Below are 26,382 nucleotides of genomic sequence, written 5' to 3'. Positions count from 1 at the left end.
TTGGTAGGGGAGAGTTTCCTTGCACCTGTTAGCGTCAGGTATTTGCCAGCAGCCCTTTGGTTCGTTGGCTTCTAGGCATGACTGCAGCCTCTGCCTCTGCTGAGTGAGGGTGTCTTCTCCCTGCGTCTTTCTGTGGCTTCATGAGGCATCTTCTCTGTGCCTCTCTGTTTCTGTCGGGGTGTCCAGCTCTCTAGATTGAGTCCCTGCTGTGGGCTTCCCTGATGGCCTGGCAGCAAAGGACCTGCCTGCAGGGCAGGAGACAGGGGATGCGGGTTTGGTCCCTGGGCTGGGAAGGTCCCCGGGAGGGGGAAAAGGGCAAGGCACTGCAGTGTTCTTGCCTGGAGGATTGCATGGACAGAGGAACCTGGCGGACTACAGTCCATGGGGTCAGCAAGACTTGGACACTGTTGACCAACTGAGCACATCCTACTCCAGTGTGACCTCGTCTTAACTAGTTACATTTGCAATTAACCTGTTTCCAGTTGAGGTCACATTCCGAGGCGCTAGGGATTAGAACTTCACATACCGTTTTTGGGCACACGATGGAACTCCATGAGTTAGACTGGGCCTACTAACCTCGTGTGAAGCCCTGTATCTTCCGTGTGTGGGTGCGCACTCTGTTACTGCGAGGGGCTGCGGAAACTGCCCGTTGCGGCTGCAGCCTTGGCTTTTCCTCCTGTCGGTGCTGTCGGGTCTGGCTTTACTTAGTGTTAGGTTGTGTGTTACTAGGTGCGTAGAAATCTAGAATTGCTGGTTTTCTGGTGAGGCCTACATTCTTTTATTATGTGTCATTCTGTCTCTATTATGCATTGTTGTTGTTTTGTTCAGTGGCTAAACTGTGTCTGACTCCACAACCCCATAGACTGCAGCACACCAGACTTCCCTGTCCTTCACTATCTCCTAGAGTTTGCTCAAACTCAGGTCCATTGAGTTGGCGATGCCATCCAATCGTCTCATCCTCTTTTGCCCCGTTCTCCTCCTGCCCTTATCTTTCCCAGCATCAGGGTATTTTCCAATGAGTCGGCTCTTCTCATCAGGTATTGGAGCTTTACCTTCAGCATCAGTCCTTCTAATGAGTAGTCAGGGTTGATCTCCTTTAGGATGGACTTGTTCAATCTCCTTGCAGTCCAAAGGACTCTCAGGAGTCTTCCCTGGCACCACAATAAAGAAGCATCAATTTCAGCCTTCTTGATGGTCTAACTCTCATGTCTGTACATGACTACTGGAAAAACCATAGCTTTAACTATATGGATGAAAAGTGATGTCTCTGCTTTTTAATACACTGTTTAGGTTTGTCATAGCTTTTCTTCCAAGGGGCAAGCGTCTTTTAATTTTGTGGCTGCAGTCACCATCTGCAGTGATTTTGAAGTTAAGAAAATAAATTCTGCTGCTGTTTCTACTTTTCCCCCATCTATTTGCCATGGAATGATGGGACTGGATGCCATGATCTTAGTTTTTTGAAGTTGACTTTTACGCCAGCTTTTTCACTCTCCTCTTTCACCCTCATCAGGAGGCTCTTTAGTTCTTCATTTTGTGACATGAGAGTGGTATCATCTGTATATCTGAGGTTATTGATATTTCTCTTGGCAATCTTGACTCCTATCATTCTTTCCTGCCCTAAAGAATACTTTTGATATTAACATAGGTTACCAGGCTTTCTTTTGATTAGGGTTTCACACATGTATTTTATTCTGTTTTTAAGCTTTTACTTTCCCTGCATTTTAGGTTTAAGATGACCCCAGTGTAGCGTTAGTGTTTTTTGTGTTGCTGATACTTGGTTTTGTTGAAACTCTGTGTTTTAAGTGTTTGATCAGCTTGCATTTAATATACTTGCACGAATGTTAAGAATTAAGTTTCTTCTCTTGCCCTTTGCCTTAGATTCCTTGTTCTGAGTCCTTGTGTACTCACCCCCTTTCTCCTTTCTTGCTTTCCTTTAATGAATTGTTTAGTTGTTTTTTTCTGTCTTCCTCTTTTAGCTGTGTTAGTCCTAGAGCCTTTATTACACTAGTTTTAACCTTGCAGCCTCCAGTATGGATGCTTTTTGGGGGGTTGCACCGCCTGGCTTGCAGGGTCTTCGTTCCCTGACCTGGGATTGAACTCACAGTCCCTGTGATAGAAGTTCAGAGTCTTAACCATTGAACTACCAGGGGAGCCCCCAACATGTATTCTTAAGTTACTGAAATGTGACATTAATTAGTGCTTTTATTCCATTTCAGACAATGCAAGGGCCTTAATACACTCTAACTTATTAAATGTTCTCTTCCAATTTTTTGTAGTGTCTTGATATTTCTGCATGTCTTAGGACTGTTTTAACCCCCAAATACTTAATTATAGTAGTTTTTAGTTAACATAGATTTGTACTGTTTATATATCATTTCCTTTCCTCTTTATTTTCTGCTGTTGCCAAGCATCAACTATGATTAATGACCCCTTCTTTATTCTGCTCAAAGAATATTCATTTGTGTTTTCTTTGGTATGAATATGCCAGTGACAGGTTATGTCCGTTTGTTTGCCTGACTATGTCTTTAATGCATCTGCCTTTTGAAAGGGTATTTTTACTATACCAACTGTTACTTTCCGTTAATTCCTTGAGGTTATTAATTCCATTCAGTCTTCAGGCTTCTGTTGTTTCTGTTGAGAAGTCAGCTGAAATTTGCTTATTACTCTTGTTTTTATTAATTTATTTATTTTAATTGGAGGCTAATTACTTTACAATATTGTGGTGGTTTTTGCCATACATTGCCATGAATCAGCAATGGTTATACATATGTCCCCCTGTCCCCAACCCCTCCTCCCACCTCCCTCCCCACCCCCTCCCATCCCCCTGGGTTGTCCCAGAACACCGGCTTTGAGAGCCCTGTTGCATGCATTGAACTTGGACTGGTCCTCCATTTCACATGTGGTAATATACATGTTTCAGTGCTGTTCTCTCACATCATCCCACCCTTGCCTTCTCCCACAGAGTCCAGAGTCTGTTCTTTACATCTGTGTCTCTTTTGCTCTCCCGCATACAGGGTCATCATTACCATCTTTCTAAATTGCATATAAATGCAATAATATACTGTATTGGTGTTTTTCTTTCTGACTTACTTCACTGTTTATAATGAATAGGCTCCAGTTTCATCTACCTCAGGAGAACTGATTCAAATGTGTTCTTTTTTAAAAGCTGAGTAATATTCCGCTGTGTATATGTACCACAGTTTTCTTATCTATTCGTCTGCCGATGGACATCTAGGTTGCTTCCATGTCCTGGCTATGATAAACAGTGCTGCGATGAACATTGGGGTGCACGTGTCTCTCTCAGTTCTCGTTTCCTCGGTGTTTATGCCCAGCAGTGGGATTGCTGGGTCATATGGCAGTTCTGTTTTCAGTTTTTTAAGGAATCTCCACACTGTTCTCCATAGTGGCTGTACTAGTTTGTGTTCCCACCAACAGTGTAAGAGGGTTCCCTTTTCTCCACACCCTCTCCAGCATTTATTGTGTGTAGACTTTTTGATAGCAGCCATTCTGATGTGAGATAGTACCTCATATGTTGAGCATCTTTTCATGTATTTGCTAGCCATCTGTATGTCGTCTTTGGAGAAATGTCTGTTTAGTTCTTTGGCCCATTTTTTGATTAGGTCATTTATTTTTCTGGTATTGAGCTGCATGAGCTGTTTGTATATTTTTGAGATTAATTCTTTGTCAGTTGCTTCACTTGTTATTTTCTCCTGCTCTGAAGGCTGCCTTTTCGCCTTGCTTATAGTTTCCTTAGTTGTGCAAAAGCTTTTAAGTTCACTTAGGTCCCATTTGTTTATTTTTGCTTTTATTTCCATTACTCTAGGAGGAGGGTCATAGAGGATCTTGCTGTGATTTATGTCAGAGTGTGTTATGTCTGTGTTTTCCACTAGGAGTTTTATAGTTTCTGATCTTAAATTTAGATTTTTAATCCATTTGAGTTTATTTTTATGTATGGTGTTAGAAAATGTTCCAGTTTCATTCTTTTACACGTAGTTAACCAGTTTTCCCAGCACCACTTGTTAAAGAGATTGTCTTTTCTCCATTGTATATTTTTGCCTCCGTTGTCAAAGATAAGGTGTCCATAGGTGTGTGGATTTATCTCTGGGCTTTCTATTTTGTTCCATTGATCTATATATCTGTTTTTGTGCCAGTACCATACTGCCTTGATGACTGTAGCTTTGTAGTATAGTCAGAAATCAGGAAGGTTGATTCCTCCAGTTCCATTCTTCTCTCTAAAGATTGCTTTGGCTATTTAAGGTTTTTTGTATTTCCATTCAAATTATGAAATTATTTGTTCTAGTTCTGTGAAAAGTGCTGTTGGTAGCTTCATAGAGATTGCATTGAATCTATAGATTACTTTGGGTAGTATACTCATTTTCACTATATTGATTCTTCTGATCCATGAACATGGTATATTTCTTTATCTATCTATGTCATTGATTTCTTTCATCAGTGTTTTATAGTTTTCTATATATACATTTTTTGTTTCTTTAGGTAGATGTATTCCTAATTATTTTCTTCTTTTCGTCACAATGGTGAATGGGATGGTTTCCTTAATTTCTTTTTCAGTTTTCTCATTGTTAGTGTATAGGAATGCAATGGATTTCTGTGTATTAGTTTTCTATCCTTCAACTTTCCCATATTCATTGATTAGCTCTAGTAATTTTTTGGTGTTGTCTCTAGGGTTTTCTATGTAGAGGATCATGTCATCTGCAAAGAGTGATAGTTTTACTTCTTTTCCAATCTGGATTCCTTTTATTTCTTTTTCTTCTCTGATTGCTGTGGCTAAAACTTCCAAAACTGTGTTGAATAGTAGTGGTGACTACTTGTCTTGTTCCTGACTTTAGGGGAAATGCTTTTGATTTTTCACCATTGTGGATAATGTTTGCTGTGTAATAAACATATATGGCTTTTATTATGTTGAGGTATGTTCTTTCTATTCCTGCTTTCTGGAGGTTTTTTTTTTTTAATCATAAATGGGTGTTAAATTTTGTCAAAGGCTTTCTTTGCATCTATTGAAATAATCATATGGTTTTTATCCTTCAATTTTTTAATGTGTATTACATTGACTTGGAGAAGGAAATGGCAACCCACTCCAGTGTTCTTGCCTGGAGAATGCCAGGGATGGGGGAGCTTGGTGGGCTGCCATCTCTGGGGTCGCACAAAGTCGGACACGACTGAGGCAACTTAACAGCATTACATTGATTGACTTGTGAATATTGAATAATCCTTGAATCCCTGGGATAAAGCCCACTTGGTCATGATGTGTGATCTTTTTAATATGTTGTTGGACTCGGTTTGCTAGCATTATGGTGAGGATTTTTGCATCTATGTTCATCAGTGATATTGGCCTGTAGTTTTCTTTTTTTGTGGTGTCTTTGTCTGGTTTTGGCATTAATGTGATGGTAGCCTTAGAGAATGACTTTGGGAGTTTACCTTCCTCTGCAATTTTCTGGAAGAGTTTGAGTAGGATAGGTGTTAGCTCTTCTCTAAATTTTTGGTAGAATTCACCAGTGAAGCCATCTGGTCCTGGGCTTTTGTTTGTTGGAAGATTTTTGATTACAGTTTCTATTTCCATGCTTGTGATGGGTCTGTTAAGATTTTTAGCTTCTTCCTGGTTCAATTTTTGGTTTATACTTCTCTAAGAATTTGTCTGTTTCTTCCAAGTCATCTATTTTATTGGCATATAGTTACTGATAGTAGTCTCTTATGGTCCTTTGTATGTCTGTGTTGTCTTGTGGTTTCTCCATTTTCATCTGTAGTTTTGTTAATTTGAGTCTCCCTTTTTTTCTTGATAAGTCTGGCTAATGGTTTGTCTATTTTATTTTCACAACAAACCAGCTTTTAGTTTTGTTGATTTTTGCTGTAGCCTCTTTTGTTTCTTTTTCATTTATTTCTGCCCTAATTTTTGTGATTTCTTTCCTTCTACTAACCCTGGGATTCTTCATTCATCTTTTTATAGTTGTTTTAGGTGTAAAGTTAAGTTATTTAATTGACTTTTCTCTTGTTTCTTGAGGCAAGCTTGTAATGCTATGAACCTTCTTAGCACTGCTTTCACTGAATCCAATAGGTTTTGGGGTTGTCGTGTTTTCATTTGTTTCTATGCATATGTTGAATTCCTTTTTGATTTCTTCCATGATTAGTTGGTTACTCAGAAGCATGTTATTTATCCTCCGTGTGTTTGTATTTTCAATGGTTTTTTCCCTGTAGTTGACATCTAATCTTAACCACATTGTGGTCAGAAAAGATGCTTGAAATGTTTTCAGTATTTTTGAGTTTACTAAGGCTAGATTTATGGCCCAGGATGTGATCAGTCCTAGAGAATGTTCTGTGTGCACTTGAGAAAAAGGTGAAATTCATTGTTTTAGGGTGAAATGTCCTATAGATATCAATTAGGTCTGACTGGTCCATTATACTATTTAAAGTTTGTGTTTCCTTGCTAATTTGCTGTTTGATTGATCTATCCATAGTTGTGAGTGGGGTATTAAAGTCTCCCACTATTATTGTGTTACTGTTAATTTCCCCTTTCATATTTGTTAGCATTTGTCTTACATATTGCAGTGCTCCTATGTTGGGTGCATATATATTTATAATTATGTCTTCTTCCTGGATTGATCCTTTGATCATTATGTAGTGTCCATCTTTGTCTCTCTTCACTGCCTTTATTTTAAAGTCTATTTTATCTGATATGAGTATTGCTACTGCTGCTTTCTTTTGGTCTCCATTGCTTGAGTTGTTTTTTTCCAGCCCTTCATTTTCAGTCTGTATGTGTCCCTTGTTTTGAGGTGAGTTTCTTGTAGACAGCATATATAGGTGTCTTGTTTTTGTATCCATTCAACCAGTCTTTGTCTTTTGGTTGGGGCCTTCAACACATTTACATTTAAGGTAGTTATTGATAAGTATGGTCCCGTTGCCATTTGCTTTTTTGTTTTGGGTTCTCGTTTATACACCCTTTCTGTGTTTCCTGTATAGAGAAGATCCTTTAGCATTTGTTGAAGAGCTGGTTTGGTGGTGCTGAATTCTCTCAGCTTTTGCTTGTCTGTAAAGCTTTTGAATTCTCCTTCATATCTGAATGAGATCCTTGCTGGGTACAGTAATCTAGGTTGTAGGTTATTCTCTTTCATTACTCTAAGTATGTCCTGCCATTCCCTTCTGGCCTGAAGAGTTTCTGTTGAAAGATCAGCTGTTATCCTTATGGGAATCCCCTTGTGTATTATATGTTGCTTTTCCCTTGCTGCTTTTAATATTTGCTCTTTGTGTTTGATCTCTGTTAGTTTGATTAATATGTGTCTTAGGGTGTTTCCCTTGGGTTCATACTATTTGGGACTCTCTGGGTTTCTTGGCTTTGGGTGGTTATTTCCTTCCCCATTTTAGGGAAGTTTTCAGCTATTATCTCCTCGAGTATTTTCTCATGCCCTTTATTTTTGCCTTCTTCTTCTGGGACTCCTACGATTCAAATGTTGATGGGTTTAACATTGTCCCAGAGATCTCTGAGGTTTGTCCTCATTTCTTTTTATTCTTTTTTCTTTTTTCCTCTCTGCTTCATTTATTTCCACCATTCTGTCTTTCACCTCACTTATCCTATCTTCTGCCTCAGTTATTCTACTGTTGGTTCCCTCCAGAGTGCTTTTGATCTCAATTATTGCATTATTCATTATTGATTGACTCTTTTTTATTTCTTCGAGGTCCTTGTTAAACATTTCTTGTGTCTTCTCAAGCCTTGTCTCTCATCTATTTATCTGTAATTTCATTTTGTTTTCAGGATTTTGGATCATCTTTACTATCATTATTCTGAATTCTTTTTCCAGTAGACTCCCTATCTCCTCCTCTTTTTTTTGGTTTGGTGGGCATTTATTGTGTTCCTTACCTGCTGAATATTTCTCTGCCTTTTCATTTTGTTTAGATTGCTGTGTTTAGGGTTCCCTTTCTGTAGGTTGGAAGTTTTTGGTTCCTCTGTATTGTGGAGGTTCCTCCTTGTGGGTGGGTTTGGACGAGTGGCTTGTCAAGGTTTCCTGGTTAGGGGAGCTTGCATCTGTGTTCTTGTGGGTGGAGCTGGATCTCTTCTCTCTGGAGTGCAGTGAGGTGGTCCAGTAGTGAGTTTTGGGGTGTCAGTGGGTTTGGCTGGCTTTGGGCAGCCTGTCTTTTAGTGCTCATGGCTGTGTTCCTGCTTTGCTGGAGAATTAGCTTTGGTATATCTTGCTCTGGAACTTGTTGGCTCTTAGATGGAGTTTGGTTTCAGTGTAGGTATGGAGGCTTTTGAATGAGCTGTCTGTTAGTGTTCCCTGGAATCAGAAGTTCTCTGATGTTCTCAAGTTTTGGAGTTAAGCCTCCTGCCTCTGGCTTTCAGTCTTATTTTTAACAGTAGCCTCAAGACTTCTCCATCCATACAGCACAGATAATAAAACATCTAGGTTAATGATGAAAAGTTTCTCCACAGTGAGGGACACCCAGAGAGGTACACACAGTTACATGGAGAAGAGAAGAGGGAGGAGGGAGGTAGAGGTGACCAGGAGGAGAAGAGGGGGAATCAAAAGGGGAGAGACCAATCTAGCCAGAAATCAGTTCCCTAGGTGTTCTGCACATTCCAGAACACCCAGAGAGTCACAGAGTTATGTAGAGAAGAGAAGGGGGAGGGAGACAGAGGTGACCTGGGAGAGGAAAGGGAGAGTCAGAAGGGGAGAGAGCAGTCAAGCCAGTAATCACACCCCTGAGTAGAAATGGATACTGAAGATTAGATTATTAAAGGTACAAAATTGGTAACAAATACTCAAAAGCAGAGATTAAAAATTTAGAGTAGAGGTTAGACTCTCAAAAATAAAATATTAAAAATACAAAACAAAATCAATCACAAAAATGAAAAAAAAAATGTAATATGAAATTTGCTTTAAAAATAGGGTCTTTTTTGCAAGGTTATATGAAAATTAAAGGAGTAATAAAGAACTAATGTTTTTAAAGAAATTAAAAAGTGATAATAGTAAAAATATATCTAGGAATTTCTCTGGAGCTGTTGTGGGCAGTGTAGGGTCAGTTCAGTTTTAGATAGTTCCTTGTTACAGCTTGTACTTGTTCTCAAGGTCTATAGGTACCCTCCAATGCTTAGTCAGTGTTTTTGTGTATTGCACCTGTCACTTCCAGAGCAGTTCTCTCTTATTTGTTCATTTTGCCTTTCTCTGTTTGCAAGTCTCTTCTCTTTTCTGCCCTGACACAAGGGGGCACATGTGGTCACTTATTGAGGCTGACTTGCTCAGTTCTGTTGTGGGGAGGGAGGAACACTGCAGGCAGATACTGCTGGCATGTGTGGGGGTTGCCCACAGTGGGTTTGCCCCGCTCACAGAGGCGTGTGCTTTCCGGGTCTACACTGCTCAGGCTGCAAGGTGCTCTGCAGGCCACTATCCAGAGCAGGCCCTGCCTTTCGTGCACTTCCCAGGGCCAAGCCACTCAGGTTCTCGGGAAGTCCACAAGGGCACAGACTCAGTTGGGCATCCGTTTTGTGCCCTTCAGGTCTGAGCAGGTCAGGCGACCAGGTACTTGGCTAGCGCGCTGTCCCAGGTGGGCTGTGCGTCCTATCACCTCCCTGGTCCCAGCCGCTCGGTTTCCCTGCTGTGCCGCAGGAGCGCCATCTCAGCTGTGCGTCTCCTCTGGGGAGTGATCTCAGGCTGCAACCTCCTGGCAGGTGTCAGCCATGCAGGATCCCAGGTAGACGTGGTGAGCAGCTGGGGGCCTGCTCGCGGGCTGGTGGGGGGTGCCGTCGCTGGGGCCGAGATTGGAGCAGCCCCCCCTTCTGGCTGTGGCTCTCGCATGCCTGTCTCTCTGCCCTGGAGGGGGAGCGGTGGGGGTGGGGAGGGCTGTATGCAGCTGGCTCCCTCCTTTGGTATTCTCAGCCCTTTGTTGTGTGAGCGCGCCAGGCTGCGTGTTAGAGCCTTCCGTGGGAAAGTTCTCTCTCCTTTTTACTTTTCCTCTCTAGAGACCCCACAGTTTGGGTTGCTGTCTCGCATTAGCTTCCTCAGATTGTCCTCAGGGCATTCAGGCCTGGTCCTTACCCTAAGGACCGATGATGCTGCCCCGGCCTCCCTGTCCAGTCCCCCACTCACTAGTGGTGGATGCGAGCGTCTGGGCTGCTTCTCCGTTGGCAGTTGCGGTTAGGCACCTATTGTGTGTGGGTTTTTTTTTTTTTACCCCCTCTGGGTTATGTTGCCCTCTGAGATTCCAAAACTCCCCACAGACCGCCTGTGAGAGGGTCTACTGTTTGGAAACTTCTCCTCCTCCACGACTCCCTCTCCAGGTCAGGTCTCCGTCCCTAACTCTTTTGCCTCTCTTTTTATCTTTTATATTTTGTCCTACCTCCTTTCAAAGAGAATGGGCTGCCTTTCTGAGTGCCTGGTGTCCTCCACCAGCGTTCAGAAGTTGTTTTGTGGAAGTTGCTCAGCATTCAAATGATCTTTTGATGAATTTGTGGGAAAGACAGTGGTCTTCCCGTCCTATTCTTTGGCCATCTTGTGACCGCCTCCATTACTCCTTTATTATAAACTCCTCTGGCTGCTTTAAATATTTTCTGTTTCTCCTGTGATTTTCAGAAGTATTACTACGGTAGATTTAGGTGTAATTTTCTCAGTTTTTGTCTTAATTGGAATTTTCACCACTTGTAATCTGGATCAGTGTTTTTCACTTGTTTTAGAAAGTTTTAAGTTATTCTGTTTTCTTATACTGCTTTTGTCCCATTTTCTCTATTTTTCTATATGGTACTTCAGTTATGAATTGTTGGACCATTTTACTGTATCCCATTTATCTACTGTGTTCTTTCTATATTTTTTCATTCTTTTGTATACTAATTTCCTATATATTTTCTCCAGGCTTGTCTTTTGGCTCATGAATTCCTTTTTCATCTGTGTCTAACATGATAAAGTAATTATTTGAGTTTCTAAGTTCTGAAATTTCATTTGATTTTTTGTTGTGATTTATATTTTTCTTCCAAAATTTTCAGTCTTGTTTTTTATTTCCTTGAGGATAGCAGTCATAATTATTTTGATGTCTATTTCTGAAAAGTTTGTCTACATTTCCTATAGCTCTGTTACTGTTGACTTCTGTTTCTTGTGATTTTAGGTCACATTATTTTATCTTTTTATATGATTGGTTCTTTTCAATTGAATGCCAGGTGTTATATATGAAAAACGTGGTGGTGATCTGAAAGGTAATATGCTTTTTTTAAAAAGGTGACCATAGGACTGGCAACCCCAGATTGTCTTAATCTTGTCAGGTATTGAGGAAATTTTAATTTAGTCATCTAAATTAAGTTAAAATTGGTCTACTTCTAGTTCAGTTTTATTCAGGGTTTTAGATGTGCTCCTCAATTCCAGTTTTTGTCCTCTTATCCTCAGAAACTTGTCTTTATCTTGCCATCTTCCTTTGTCTTTCAGATCCCTCTTTAGAACCTGCCAGGCTTTGTAGGCAAAAGACACCTCTGGAAGATGTGTATACCACTTTGAGTTTTTTCTTTTCTAAAATCACAGTCCCACAGTTCTTCAGTCTTGACCATTCTCAGTGCTTTCAGATAGTTAGCTTTTCTTTTAATAAATGTCTGGGTATTTAGTTCTCACTGGGAAGAGTTGACTAAATACGTAATTTATTACATAAAAATCAGAAAATATGGTGAATTTTTCTGCTGATTTATGTGTAAGATCAGTATTTAAAAGTCTATAGTTTTATGTGGATCAAACATGTTTTACTTGTTCATACTTAAATATGGAGATGCACCAAAAAGTATGGACATTCAAAGTTATACTGTATATAGCTAAGTTAGGCTTCAAGTAGATCAAGTTTAGCTGTTAATCAGTCAAATATTTTTAAGGTTAGTATTATTTTGGCTATTTATTTCTTTTTAACACAGAGGGAAAGGATGTTAATATTTTTCAAATTCACTTAGGTTCTTTGGCTATCCACTTATCAAAAATCGGGCGATTTCATTTGTTTTTAAAATATTTTTCTTATTTTATTGATAGAGTAGTACTTCTTGGAAAAACCAGCTGATAAGGTCTTAATTTGCATAGAAAGATATGTTAATTCTGTTAATGTATTAAATCACAATTTTCATTCCAAAAGCAAAATACTGCTCTTTGTTCATCTTTGCAGAACTTCAGAAATAACTATCACTTGTTTCTTTTCCTCTAAATTTATTTTCATATTTACTGATCAGATAATATTAACTGAAGTTATCAAGGATTCTGTCACTTCCAAGATAGGGATAACATCAATCTAAAGACTCAATTCTTTTCTGTCTTCACTGCTTACAGACAGGGAACACAGTCTCTTCAGCCTGGACCTATGTAGAAGAATTTGGAGAAAATAAGCAGGTAAGAAAAAGCCTCTTAGGAATATTAAGTGATATATTTAGTTTTCAGAAAGCTAGTTATAAATTATTCTTCTTACAGTTTTAAGAAGAATTATTTAAAACTGTCCAATGAAACCTTGTGACAATTTTTGATGATTATAGCTTTGTTGATTATAGACACATTACAGAAAGTTTTAAAAAGTTAACCTGGTTTCCATATTTTAGGACTTCTCAAAACTTTAAACAGGCTAGTGTATACATTGTAAAGCACTAAGATGACAAACAGTATTTTAAAGTAGATGTAGTTGAAACAAGCATGTCATAAGTAGATTACCCCAGATTTCTCAAACTAACTTGACAATGGAAGTCTGAGTTTTTCAGATTTGTTAAACCAAATTATTATTGATACAGTTTAGAATAAAAGTTATATTTATTAGGATTCACTTAGTGTTTTTCAGTGTGGTACTGAGGAGGATAAGTTTGGTTGGAAATTAAAGGTAGTTTAGAGTTTGAGTAAAGATTGTTAGTATCCAAATTCATTTTTACATATAGAGGCAAAAAAATGTTGTAGCTCACTGGGAAGTAATCCATATGTTGTTGAGTAAGTTTTTTACCTTTCTGTACCTCAATTTCCTCCATGTTAAAGAGAAAATTAGTAGTACTGACCTTGTAAGGCTACTGTAAGGATTAAATACTGCTGATCTTGTGTAGTTACTTTTGTACTTAGTAAATGCTCAATAAACATTAACTATAACTCATACTTCAGCTACTGTTCATGGGGTTCTTGTGGCAAGAATACTGGAGTGGTATGCCATCTGTTCCCCTACTAGACTGCATTTTGCAGAATTCTTTACTATGATCCAATCAACTTGAGTGGCCCTGCATGGCATGGCTCATAGCTTCATTAAGTTACACAAGCTCCTTTGCCATGACAAGGCCATGATCCATGAAAGAATCACACTTTTGCATTGGAATGCAAAAGTAGGAAGTCAAGCAATACCTGGAATAGCAAGGCAAATTTAGCCTTAGAGTACAAAATGAAGCACGGCAAAGGCTTAACAGTTTTGACCAGATGGTCAATACCAAAGTCAAATTGATTATATTCTTTGCAGCTGAAAATGGAGATACACTGTACAATCAGCAAAAACAAGATCTGGAGCTGACTGTGGCTCAGATCATGAGTTCCTTACTGCAAAATACAGACGTAAGTTGAAGAAAGTAGGGAAAACCACTAAATCATTCAGGTATGACTTAAGTCATATCCATTATGATTAATACAGTGGAAGTGACAAAAAGAGTCAAGGGATTAGATCTGGTAGACCAACTGCCTGAAGAACTATGGACGGAAGTTTAAGACATTGTACAGGAGGCGATTACCAAAGGCATCTCAGAAAAAAAGCAATGCAAGAAGGCAAAGTGATTGAGGAGGCTTTATAAATAGCTGAAGAAAGAAGAGAAGCAAAAGGCAAGGGAGAACGGGAAAGATGTACCCAACTTTAATATAGAGTTCCAGAAAACAGGAAGAATAGATAAAAAGGCCTTCTTAAGTGACCAATGCAAAGAGATAGAGGAAAACAATAGAAAAAATCTCTTTCAGAAAATTGGAGGTATTAAGGGAACATTTTATGCAAGGATGGTCACGATAAAGGAAAGAAAAAGTAAGGACCTAACAGAAGCAGAAAAGATTCAGAATAGGTATCAAGAATATACAGACAGACTATACAAGAAAGGTCTTAATGACCCAGATAACCATGATACTATAGTCATTCACCCAGAGCCAGACATCCTGGAGTGTGAATTCAAGTGGGCTTTATGAAGCATTACTATGAGCAAAGCTAGTGGAGATGATGGAATTCCAGAGGAGCTGTTTCAAATCCTAAAAGATGATGTTGTTAAAGTACTGCACTCAATATGCCAGCAAATTTGGAAAACTTAGCAGTGGCCACAGAAGTGGAAAAGATCAGTTTTCATTCCAATCCCAAAGAAGGACAATGCCAAAGAATGTTCAAACTACCATATGATTGCACTCATTTCACATACTAGCAAGATAATGCTCAAAATTCTTCAGGCTAGACTTCAGTGGTATGTGAATTGAGAACTTCTAGATGTACAGACCAGATGTGCAACTTCCAGATGCCATTTAGAAAAGGCAGAGGAACCAGAGATTTAATTGCCAGCATTCATTGTATTGTAGAAAAAGCAAAGGAGTTCCAGAAAAACATCTGCTTCTGCTTCATTGACTATGTCTAAAGCTTTTCACTGTATGGATCACAACAAACTGGAAGGTTCTTCAGGAGATGGGAATACCAGACCACCTCACCTGTCTCCTGAGAAACGAGAAACCTGTGTGCAGGTCATGAAATAACAGTTAGACCCAAATGTGGTACAACTGACTGGTTCAAAATTGGAAAAGGAGTATGAGAGTGCTGTATGTTGTCACCTTGCTTATTTAACTTATATGCAGAGTATGCCATGTGAAATTCCAGGCTGGATGAGTCACAAGCTGGAATCAAGATTGCCAGGAGAAATATTAAGAACCTCAGATATTTGAATGATACCACTCTCATGACAGGAAGTGAAGAGAATATAAAGAGCCTCTTGATAAGGATGATAGAGGAGAATGAAAAAGCCGGCTTAACTCAACATTAAAAAAACTAAGGTCACAACATCTGATCCCATCACTTCATGGGAAATAGTTGGTGAAAAAGTGGAAGCAGTTACAGATTTTCTTTTCTTGGGCTCCAAAATTATCTGTGGACAGTGACTGCAGCCTTGAAGTTAAAAGATGCTTGTTGCTCCTTGGGAGGAAAGCTATGAGAAACCTAAGTGAAGGTGAAAGCTGCTCAATCAAGTCCAACTCCTTGTGACCCCATAGACTCTGCACATCCACAGCATTCTCCAGTCCAGAATACTGGAGTCAGTAGTGTTTCCCTTATCCAGAGGATCTTCCTGACCCAGGGAAGATCCCAGGTCTCCCTCAAGCAAGTGAATTCTTTACTAGCTGAACCACAACGGAAGCCCAAGAACACTGGATTGGGTAGCCTGCCCCTTCTCTAGCAGATCTTCCCAACCCAGGAATCAAACTGGGGTCTCTTGCATTGCAGGCGGATTCTTTACCAACTGAGCTATCAGGGAAGCCTCTAGACGGTGTATTAAAAAGAAGAGATCACTTTGCCAACAAGGTCTGTATGGTCAGAGCTACTGTTTCTCCAGTAGTCACCTATGGATATGAGAGTTGGACTGTAAAGGAGGTTGAGCGCTAAGAATTGATGCTTTTGAATTATGATGCAGGAGAAGACTCCTGAGAGTCCCTTGGACAGCAAGGAGATCCAACCAGTCCATCCTAAAGAAATCAACCCCGATCATTCATTGGAAGGACTGATGCTGGTGCTAAAGCTGTAATACTTTGGCCCCCTGATGCAAAGATCTGACTCACTGGGAAAGAGCTTGATTCTGGCAGAAGGAGAAAGGGGAAAAAGAAGGGTGCAGCAGAGGATGAGATATTTAGATAGGCTCACCGACTAAATCGACATGAGTTTGAGCAAACTCTGGGAGAAAGTGAAGGACAGAGGAACCCAGTGTGCTACAGTCCATGGGGGTAGGACATGATTTAACAACTGAATAGAACAGCATACTTCAGATACAAGCAATATATTTAAGTTTGAAACTTAAAACTTTATTTGTACAGATCTTAATCTTAGTTAAAATTTCTAAATATGTGATGCTCTTCTCAGAACTGCCTTCCCTACAATTTTTTTTGTTCAAATTTTAAATTGTAAGGACTAACTTTACTGATGGAAATGAAACTTGAGAAGAGTTGCTGTCTTTCCTAGAGCTCTCTTTACTTGGCTCAGACAGTTTTTGTAGCCAGCTACAAATTTTAAGCCACACTGAAGCCTACTTTTGTATGTGTGGTGTCGCTTCAGTCATGTCTGACTCTGTGACCTTATGGACTGTAGCCTGCCAGGCTCCTCTGGACCTCGGATTCAGACAGGAATACTGGGGTGTTGCCCTGCCCTCCTCCAGGGCGGTCTTCCTGACCTAGGGATCGAACTCTTGTCTTAAGTCTCCTGCATTGGCATGTGAGTTCTTTACCACTAGTGCCACCTAGGAACCCTGTTTGCTGTTACTCAAATCATAATTTTCCCTTTCATAGGCTGCTCTTTTATTCTTCTTTTTCCAAATGGTGTATAAACTAGCATTAAAAGGAATTTGACATAAGTAAATCTCTTAATACAAAGGTAGCGTACTGGAAGTTCTAGAAAGAATTTGTTTGGTCTCTTCAGTTTTTTGACGGGAAAGCAGCTAGGTTTCACTTCAGTACAAATAGCTGGACACCTCTTATTTTACATTTGGTCCTTTTTGGGCTCTTTTGTTTGTTACATCTTGGCCTCTGAAGACATTTGAGTTTATAATTGCTGTATTTAACATATTTTAAGAATTTTTCTGATTTGTTTTTAATATTTTCCCATTATATAGTTATCTTATTAAATGTTCTTCCTCTACTGATTTGCACAGTTGTTCACTGAAATAGCTGTTTCTGTGGTCAAGTTCGGGAAGAACCATGAACTATATATATCCCCTTGGAAGTTGTAATGCGTTGCAGTTAGCATCCTGAATAACTATAGTACAATTTGTTTAGCTGTTAGATCCATCTTTCCTAAAATTTTCCTAAGATGTTTTTTGGCCCAAGGGATTCTTGTTTCAACAAGAATTGTGTGGGATGTAATTTGGGAAACTTTTAAACTAACCCAGAGAAATGTTTGGGATTTCTTTATAACTTTTTTGAGGTATAATTAAAATACAATAAAATGCTCATATTTAAAGTATACGCATTGGTTAGTTTTGCTTTATAAATCTGTGAAATCAAGAAAATGAAGATTTCTGTCGCCTTGCTATAATTAATTTCTTCTTCTGGGTCTTCTTTCCCAGGCAGGCTCTGAAGCTGATTGCTTTCACTGTAGTGATATTAGTTTGCATTTTTGAGATTTTCAAACCTTTGTTTTGGGGTTTCAATTTAGAATGAAACAGCTGTAATTTCTTAATGATAATACAGATAATTGACACAATGTTTATGATATATGATATCAGAGCTTTTAGAGTAAGGATTTTAAACCCAAATCTTCAAAATTATATGGGAATTACACTAATCTTAAAAAATAATTAAAAACAGCAGTAAATAATTTCCCTCAAAATTGCATCTGAGAAATATAATCATCTAGTAAAATCAGAGAACTAATTAACTAGAAGCTTATAAGGAAACAGTTATAGACAGTAATTTTCTTACCCAGCCACCTGTTTCTAAGACTATGATCTTCAAACCCTCCTATCAACCACGTTAAAACAGAAATACTGACCTCAGTTACCCTGTGGGCCTAGTCTTGGAGAAACACACTGGTCATTGCATGTGTACTCTTCACCTGGTAGGAAAAATTAAGTAGGAAGTAAAAATACTTTTAAAGAATTTACTTGGAGTAGGGAAAGTAAATGAGGTAAAAATACCAGTAAATTTGATAATCCTAATGTAGTCCAGTCAAAAATATCACGTAAAGATTTAGTTAATGAGTTTTAAGTATTTTGTAGGTTATAGTTGCTTAGTAATTACTAATTCTGAAAATGCTCTCCTCTGCTTTACAGTTACCTGTTGGTCTTCTGTACTAGGATAGAAATACAGCGTAATGAATGATAAGTGTTAATGGTTTTCTAACATATGTGATTTTAAAGTCTATGTTTGAACCCAGCCTTTTAAAAATATTCTAGATATGTATAGTATTGTTACAGAAAACTGTTTGAAAGATGAAATTCAGTGGTTCAGTAAAAGAAAGTTATTGATTTACTATAGTTATGGCTATTAGAATATTAGAAATTGAAATAAAAATGGTAAAATGAAATTTTTTCAAAATTTTGACAGAGATCTCACAGAAATATAAAGAAATGCTTGAAATACATGTTAAAGGTGGAAATGTTTTTCATAGGTCAAAACATTGGGAGCTTTACATTGCTGTTGGGAGTGTTAAAATGGTATATAGTTTCTTGGAAATCATTGGCAATACCTCAGAAAGTTAAACATAGAGTTTACCATATGACCCAGTAATTCCATTCTTAGTTATTCACTCTAGAGAATTGAAGACATATGTTCACACAAAATTTTGTGCACTTATTCTTTAACAGCATTATTCCTAACAACCAAAAGGTGAATGTCCATTGATAAACAAATTGATAAACAATTTGGATAAACAAAATGCATTATCTCTATACAGTGGCTATAAAAAGTTCTGATACATACTACATGGATGAACCTTAAAATCATGCTAAGTCAGTTAAGAAAGACCACCTTAATTATGTAATTTCATTTATATGAAAAATCTATAATAGGCAAATCTGTAGAAACAGAAAAGTGAGTGGCTGCTGGGGCTGGAGGAAATGGAATGGAGTGACAGTTAATAGGTACATACAGAGTTTCTGTTGAGGGTCTTGAAAATGTTCTGGATAGTGGTGTTTGGTTGCATAACTTTGTGCATGTACTAAAAATTACTGAATCATACACTTTAAAAATGTACATCAAAAAGAGGAGGTGGATATCAAGGTAGAATTCACAGAGCTAACAAGGAGAAGGAAAAAAACCATTTATGAGGAATTTACTTTCTAATGGAAAATTAATTTAAAGGGTGTCTGGTTAGAAACTAAAAGAAAAAGATTAATATGAGAGGATACTTTCTTGGAACTCACTTTAAAGTCTCTATTAAGGCTTTCTCCTTTGTATGAAACAAAACCAGCTAGCGTTGTGTAATGTTCTGTCAAGACGTGTAAGAGAGTTAGAAAAGCAAGGCACAAATAGAATAAACCAGTATACCTGTGTCTCAGGTTTCACTGAGAAGCGCATTGGTGGCATTTGTCTCGCATGCTGGACAGAGAAGGGTAGGAAACCACATTATGCTCCCTGCAGAGGTGGGCCTGGAAGCAGGCTCTGCACTCGCTCCCTGCCCACATGTGGCACCGTGGCTGTTACTCACGATCCACTCCAGACATAGCCTCAGAATCTTCTGGAATTAAGAGCCCACTTAAGGTTAAGCCGATAAGTCACATTTATTCTGTAAAAATGTTTCCATTCAGCATATAAATAGGGAATTTTACAGGATTTGATTAAAATGGTATCTCTAACAAAGCATTATATTAGAGCAAGTTATTCACACATTTTTTGTACAAAAGGGCCTTTTCCTTAAATGAAATGTTGCATAAAAGTTTAGTATTTAAAGCAAGGGAATGCAGAGCTGTGTGTTGAAGTACAAAATGAGGGTGGGGGTAGGTGCAAGCAGAATCCAGGTAGCTTAGTGTTAGCCACTCAGTCATGTCTGACTCTTTCTGACCCCATGGTTATAGTCCACTAGAGTCCTCTGGTCAGTGAAATTCTCCATGCAAGAATACTGGAGTCGGTGGCCATTCTCTCCATGAAGGAATCTTCTCATCTCACCCAGGGATCAAACCTGGGTCCTCCCACATTGCGGGCAGATTCTTTACCATCTGAGCTACCTGATTAGACATAAGGGAAATACAAATTAAAGCCAAAATGAGATATCACTTCACATCACTGGAATAGCGGTGATTAAAAGCTCTGGCAATAACATGTTAGGTGAGGAGCAACTGGAGCTCTCATATTTTATTGATGTGAGTGTACTGTTGTAAATGCACTGTTTAGCAGTGTCTGTCTCTACCCTATCACCTAGCAATTCTACTCTTATTTACCCCAAAGAAATGAAAATATGTATTAACAAAAGAACTTGTATAAGAATGTATATAACAGCTTAATCATAATAGTCAAAGTTAGAAACAACTCAAATTTTTATCAATGGGTAAATGGATAAAGAAATTGTGGTGTATTCATACAGTGGAACACTACTCAACAATAAGAATGAACAAACTACTGATATAACATGAATGAATCTAGACATAAAAAGTACCTTAAGAATTTTATATTAAGTTCAAGAACAGGCAAAACTAAGCTAATAATGCTAGAAATCAGAAAGTGGTTGCCTCCAATAGAAGGGCTCTGAAATGGATAATGGGATCTTCTAGATTGAAGGATATGTTTTATATCTTGCTTTAAGTGTTGTTTACATAGGTTTTTATAGTTAGCAATACTCATTGTAATGAACACATAAGATGTATACATTTTATTATATGTCAGTTGTGAAAGTGAAAGTCACTCAGTCGTTTCTGACTGTTTTGCGACCGCGTGGACTATACAGTCCATGGAATTCTCCAGGCCAGAATACTGGAGTGGTTAGCCTTTCCCTTCTCCAGGGGATCTTCCCAACCCAGGATCGAACCCAGGTCTCCCGCATTGCAGGTGGATTCTTTACCAGCTGAGCATCAGAGAAGCCCGATGTAAATTGTACCTGAATTTAAATGTAAAATGTATATTGTACTTCAATTTAAAAAGTGTTAAGACAGTTGAATAATTCTCAGTGTAAAACAGATTCTGAAATTGGTTCTATATCATTCCCTTAAGAAGAAGGGGAGAGGGGAGTCCATATCCCAGTCTGAGGGAGAAACAGTGGGATTGAAGAACTAAGGATGTTCATTGGGAAGAAAAAGCAGGGGTGGGCAAGTAAATATATGTTAGGAATTTTAATTCATTTGTTAATTTGTCGTTTCCTAGAGATCAGTGATGTTTCTGAGTTCTGTTGTCTGTGATACATAAATTATATGTTAGAGGAAATACAGTTCATCTAGATTTATCTCACAGGTATTATCTCAAGTTTGGTATGTATTATATTTTCTAGACACCCAGATGTTTTCTGAATATATCTAGAGTTTTAGGTTGCAAAATAAATTTTTTTGAAATGCTTGTAAACATCTGAGGCTTTTATTTCCCAATGTTTGTAATATTAGGGAGAAATTTTTTTCCTTTATTTATCCTCTATGAATAAAGCCGTCAAAGTGCCCTTCTAAGTTTTTATTTTAGTCTCCTTCAGAATGTGAGACTACAGTGGTCATTAGTGTGTTTTTAAATTGAAGGTTTACAGTAGAGGTATATAAAAAAAATGCAGTTTTTCAAACCTAGTGAACACTCTTGTTAGTAGCCAGTTGTCTTTGTGAAATCTTCTGAAAATCTCTCTTTTAGCCATATTCCATGAACAGGCTGCAACCCAAACTGAAAGTGATTTCTCTGCAAACTCTGTTTCCCCACATACAAAGTATAACCATTTAGAGATCTGTTCTTTTAAATCATGTTGTCTGTGAACACACTGTTAAAATGTGAAAGCATGAACTGTATGTGCATGGCTAATAAGGAATGGGCCACCTCATGTGAAGAGCTGACTCATGGGAAAAGACCCTGGTGCTGGGAGGGATTGGGGGCAGGAGGAGGAGGGGACGACAGAGGGTGAGATGGCTGGGTGGGATCACTGACTCGTTGGGCATGGGTTTGGGTAGACTGTGGGAGTTGGTGATGGACAGGGAAGCCTGGCGTGCTGCGATTCATGGGGTTGCAAAGAGTCAGATACGACTGAGTGACTGAACTGAACTGAACTGAATAAGGAATTGACTGTATTTGTGTGATAATCTTTAGAATGAGAGGAGAGAATCAGAACTTTTAAAAAAACAATCATTAGAATTATCAGAAACACTGAGGTTTCTATTTATACTCAATATTGTAACACTTCAGGCAAAGAGGATCCTTTAAAAGAAGAAAAAAAATTTCTATAATACCTGGATTTATGCTACTTGATTCTATAATACCTAGATATTAGGAAAGCAAATGGTATCAAAGTAATTCCTTATCCAGTTTCAAAATACTGAAAATATTTTTAACTGGATGCTTGGTATTTGTCTTCTTTTTTTAAATTTTTTCTTATTTTTTTTTCATTTATTTTTATTAGTTGGAGGCTAATTATTTTACAATATTGTAGTGGTTTTTGCCATACATTGACATGTAGCAAACTACTTTCATTGATCTTATGGTACCATTAAAAGTTTATAAAAATTATTCTAACTAGAGTTTTTACAGTGTTAGAAAATAAACTTATATTTAACTGATTTTTATTTTTTCCATTTTTTTTCTTAACTAGGTTCTTTCTGATGTTTCTTAAGCTTATTCCCCTGCAGTTGATCTCATTCCTGTTGGCTTGCTATTAAGTTCCATGACAATACTAGGTTAATGTTCATTTTTAGGCCTGATTTATAGTACCAGGAAAATGTAGAAAAAACTTGACCTATGTATTAGATGACCTAATTTCTTCCATCCCTAGAAGTACCATACCTTTTATAAATAATCAGTTTATAGTCATTTTCACACTCTTTGACTTACTCTACACTAAAGAACATAGTTGAGTTTTTGGAAAGTACAGGATTTACAGATTTGGTCTTTAATGGTCACACACATCTCTAAACATTATAATTAATGAAGCAGGAAGTTGCAGCTACATAAGATGAATGTTTATTTTGGAACAGCAATATTTCAAATACTGGTTTTCAAAAAATAATGTGGTTTAATTTTTGGATTTCTCGATACTGTAAGTTGATAATGGTTTCTTGATGTTTATTTTATGAAGATGATTCATTTTACTGTTTTATGGTACTGATAGGATTCTGATACTAAGTTGGTTTGTTGAGTTGTATAATTGTTTATATTAATATTTAAGTAATGAAATATTAGATAATTTTTGCAATCCAGGGGTAAATGTTTCTGCTGGTTTGATACCTAACACAATTTTAAAAAAGAAGCAAATAATGAATTCAGTGTTTCATATCTTTTCTTCATGGATGACCGACCCGTTAGTGTCATTATCAGATTTAAAAGGAGCTTCATTGTGAATAGAGTAAGAGAAATCAGAGGTTCTCTTTTTCAGTGATCATAAAGACACTAAACAATAGATATCCAAGAATGCATTCTAGTAAGATCTCTGAAGCATTGTGTCAGTGAAAGTTTACATAATACTGACTGATGAAACTGTCAGGGTTTGCAATGCAGTGAATGCTGAAATAGTCTTTACCAGCAATATAAGATTATCAGGATTTTGAAAGTTTCAGAACATTATGTTAAACTGTGATTATAGTTATAATGCTTTGTCTCTTTGAGTTAAATTTGTAACCATAAAGATGTGCAGCATAATTGTTATGTATTTGTTTGCAGACTACAGTTTCCGTCGCAGCTCAATAAATAGTCTTTCCCCTGTTAGTGCTACCCTCTCTTCTGGGACTCCCAGCGTGCTTCCTTATACTTCAAGGCCTTACTCTTATCCAGGCTATTCCTTGTCATCAATGATACCTCTTGCTAATGGCAGCCATGTTGGACAGCGACTATATATCTCCAATCAGGCCTCATTCTTCTGAAGAAAATACTGTAAACAGGAGTATGAAGTTTCTTTGTAAAGCATGCACATTAAAATACTGTTTTATTTTAGAATCGGGTTTGTACATTTGGTTTTAAAATGAAAATTATATATTCAACATAGTAAACATCAGTCATAGTAAACATCAATAACCTACAGTTGTAAAACTTGTAAAAATGCTACAGTTAAAAAGTTACTCAGTGATTTCTCTTGATAAAGGTATAACAAACTACTGTTCATTTTAAACTTTTGGGATTTTAAATAACTTCTGATTCTTGAGTGGTCAATACAACCTGGAAGTTTACATTAACTTTTTCATTGTAACTTTACTAAATAGAGTTTCACAAGTATTAAAGCACTTGCAGACAATGGTTACACTAGATTTGATTACCAAGGATCACTATTTGTATCAGAGATTAGAACAATTGTATAACCAGAAGCATCTAACTATTATGTAAAAAGAAATGAAGGGCAAAAAGATTAAGATGCAAATTTTATGCAGTACGAAAGAAAAAGCAGTCTACCATTGTGGTCCTTGAAAATAACTATAAATATTTTAGTTAATAATTATTTGCTGTAGAAATAAATTATAACTTTGCTGTTAATGTATTCAGGTTTTTATAGTTATACTTCTGTTTTTTTGATATTCAATGTATAGTTGAGTAAGAAGTGTTACAGTTTTTTAACGTTGAAATCATGTGTTGTTTAATTTTTGTACTTGAATTCAAATTCTTTGACATTAAATATACAGTGTTTCTAATATGTGTGTGTCTCACTTGTTTATTAAGTATGTGGAAAAAGTTTAGTTCTCGTGATTGTCTTGACCTGACCTCCTAGAAGCCGGTTTCCCTGCTTGGTATGCATAGGCTCACTGTCTTCACTGGGATCAAAGCAGAGGGTAATGAAGGCAGAAAATACTAACAAAGTCCTTCTTAGGGGCCGTTAGAAATATTTTGTTGATTAACCCAGTGATGTTTTCCTCTCTTTCTTATGAATAATTAACAAACTCAGGTCATTTGGGCTGTTTAATAGTTCAGTAGCATACATCTGTAATCAGTTTCTAATGATGGTTTCCATAGGAGGCAAAAATCTTTGCACTGTTCAGATCCCAGATACTAGCTTTGGTAATCATCTCATTGTATGGAACATAGGGTTTTGATAAGTAGAATATTAAATAGCTGCGTATGTCTTCTACTGAAGTTTTTCTTTAGCAGAAGTTATTGGAGATAATAAATGTGCCTTGTTTTCATCCTCTAAAGAAGGTTCATTCCATCAGACCATACTTAATACTTTTCTCTAGGTTGTTGCCTTAGATTTTCTAATTTAAATGAGCATAGACATTATCCTTAAGTAGTGTTAATTTTTTTCTGACATCTGACTTTACAGTTTAACTTCTGAGATTCACGGCTTCATATCACTCCTTCAGCAAACATACAGTGAGCATTTTGTCAGCTGCTATGGAAATGCCCTTGAGATGCAAAGGTGACTCTGATTCAAACCAGAAGATAAACAGACAAATTAATTCAGTTTTTCATAGAAATGTGTGGAATGGCCCAAATACAATTACAAGTTCACACATAACTTTTTCACTTAAAATATTATACAGTTGACCCTTGAACAATAAATGCGTGTGTTTACTTATATGTGAATTTTTTTCAATAAATATGTACTGCTATAGTACATCATCTGTGGTTGGTTGAATCTGCCAGTATGGAACCATGGATACTGGAACATGGATACTACTAACCCCCAGTGTTCTTAAAGGATCAACTGTACATCACAATTCAGAGTTTACCAATCACTCAGTGCATTTGGAGATCCATAGTTATATGGTGGGAAAACATACAAGCTTTGGCCTTTGATTACCAGTTCTGCCATAGCTGCCATACCCGTATGGCAGGTATGTACAAGCCTCAGGTTTGATTACCAGTTCTGCCACAGCCAAGTAATGACTCTGAGCTTGTACATGATTTTTAATCTATTGAAGCTATAATTTCAAATCTGTATAATCCTGATAACATTACAACGTTAAAGGTAAAGCACTTCCAAGGAGAAAGTACTCAAGCAGGAGCCTATATTGTTTAGGTGTAATTATATAACATATAATAGTGATTTAATGTACTGGTTTCTCCTCTCTGTTCCCTTTAACCAGAAATATATAAATCATGCATTCATATCAAGCACTGTCTCTGTGATGTAATGTTTGAGCTTGTAATGACTGATGTAATGGTCAATTTTGTCCATACTGCATATGAAATTTCACTTGTGAACATAGCTACTAATTACTTGCTGCTTTAATTCTTATAGTACAGGCTCTATAATAAGCTATTAACCACAAGCCATTATTAATTGGTAACTTTCTTAGCTATGTCATGCAGCTCATTGGACAGGGAAATACTTCTAAAGACAGCTGTTTATCAAATTCTTTGTGCAACTTTGTGCAAGGAGCTATGGCTGAAATATGAAGTACTAAGTAGCTATGATCCTTGGCTTGCATAAAAACCCTGGTAAGAAGAAGGATTAGAAAAGTTACGCAGAGTTTAACCTTACCTCTCTTCTCTGGTTTTCCTTTTACAATATTAGAGTGGGGAAGTTTTCAGTAACTATGGCTCACAATCTAAAGGCCATTATAGAAGAAGGTGAAAGTCCAATTTAAAAAGGAAAGCCTGTGTTGCAAGAAAATGTTATCAGTTATGTCAAAAGACAAATGATAAAACTTGAAAA

At 37.5% G+C, this 26,382-nt stretch overlaps 1 protein-coding gene across 5 annotated transcripts in view; it reads left to right on the top strand.

The window, feature by feature from the left end:
* Positions 1-25,243, top strand: part of RBM46 (RNA binding motif protein 46) — a 50,363-nt gene extending 25,120 nt beyond the window's left edge. For 3 of the 5 annotated variants that reach the window (XM_020891593.2, XM_020891597.2, XM_020891594.2), the window contains exon 5: positions 23,460-24,418. In XM_020891593.2, the coding sequence (XP_020747252.1) occupies positions 23,460-23,659 (200 nt within the window). In that variant the 3' untranslated portion in view covers positions 23,660-24,418. Of the gene's footprint in view, positions 1-12,287; positions 12,348-23,459; positions 24,419-25,044 lie in introns of those variants that run through there. The other 2 variants (XM_020891600.2, XM_020891599.2) reach the window with 2 other exon arrangements.
* The last annotated feature ends 1,139 nt before the right edge of the window (positions 25,244-26,382 follow it).

The sequence above is a fragment of the Odocoileus virginianus genome, chromosome 12 (assembly GCF_023699985.2).
Source record: "Odocoileus virginianus isolate 20LAN1187 ecotype Illinois chromosome 12, Ovbor_1.2, whole genome shotgun sequence".
NCBI lineage: Eukaryota > Metazoa > Chordata > Mammalia > Artiodactyla > Cervidae > Odocoileus > Odocoileus virginianus.
The sequence above is the reverse complement of the archived record's forward strand: the minus strand, read 5'-3'. Positions and strand labels throughout refer to the sequence as shown.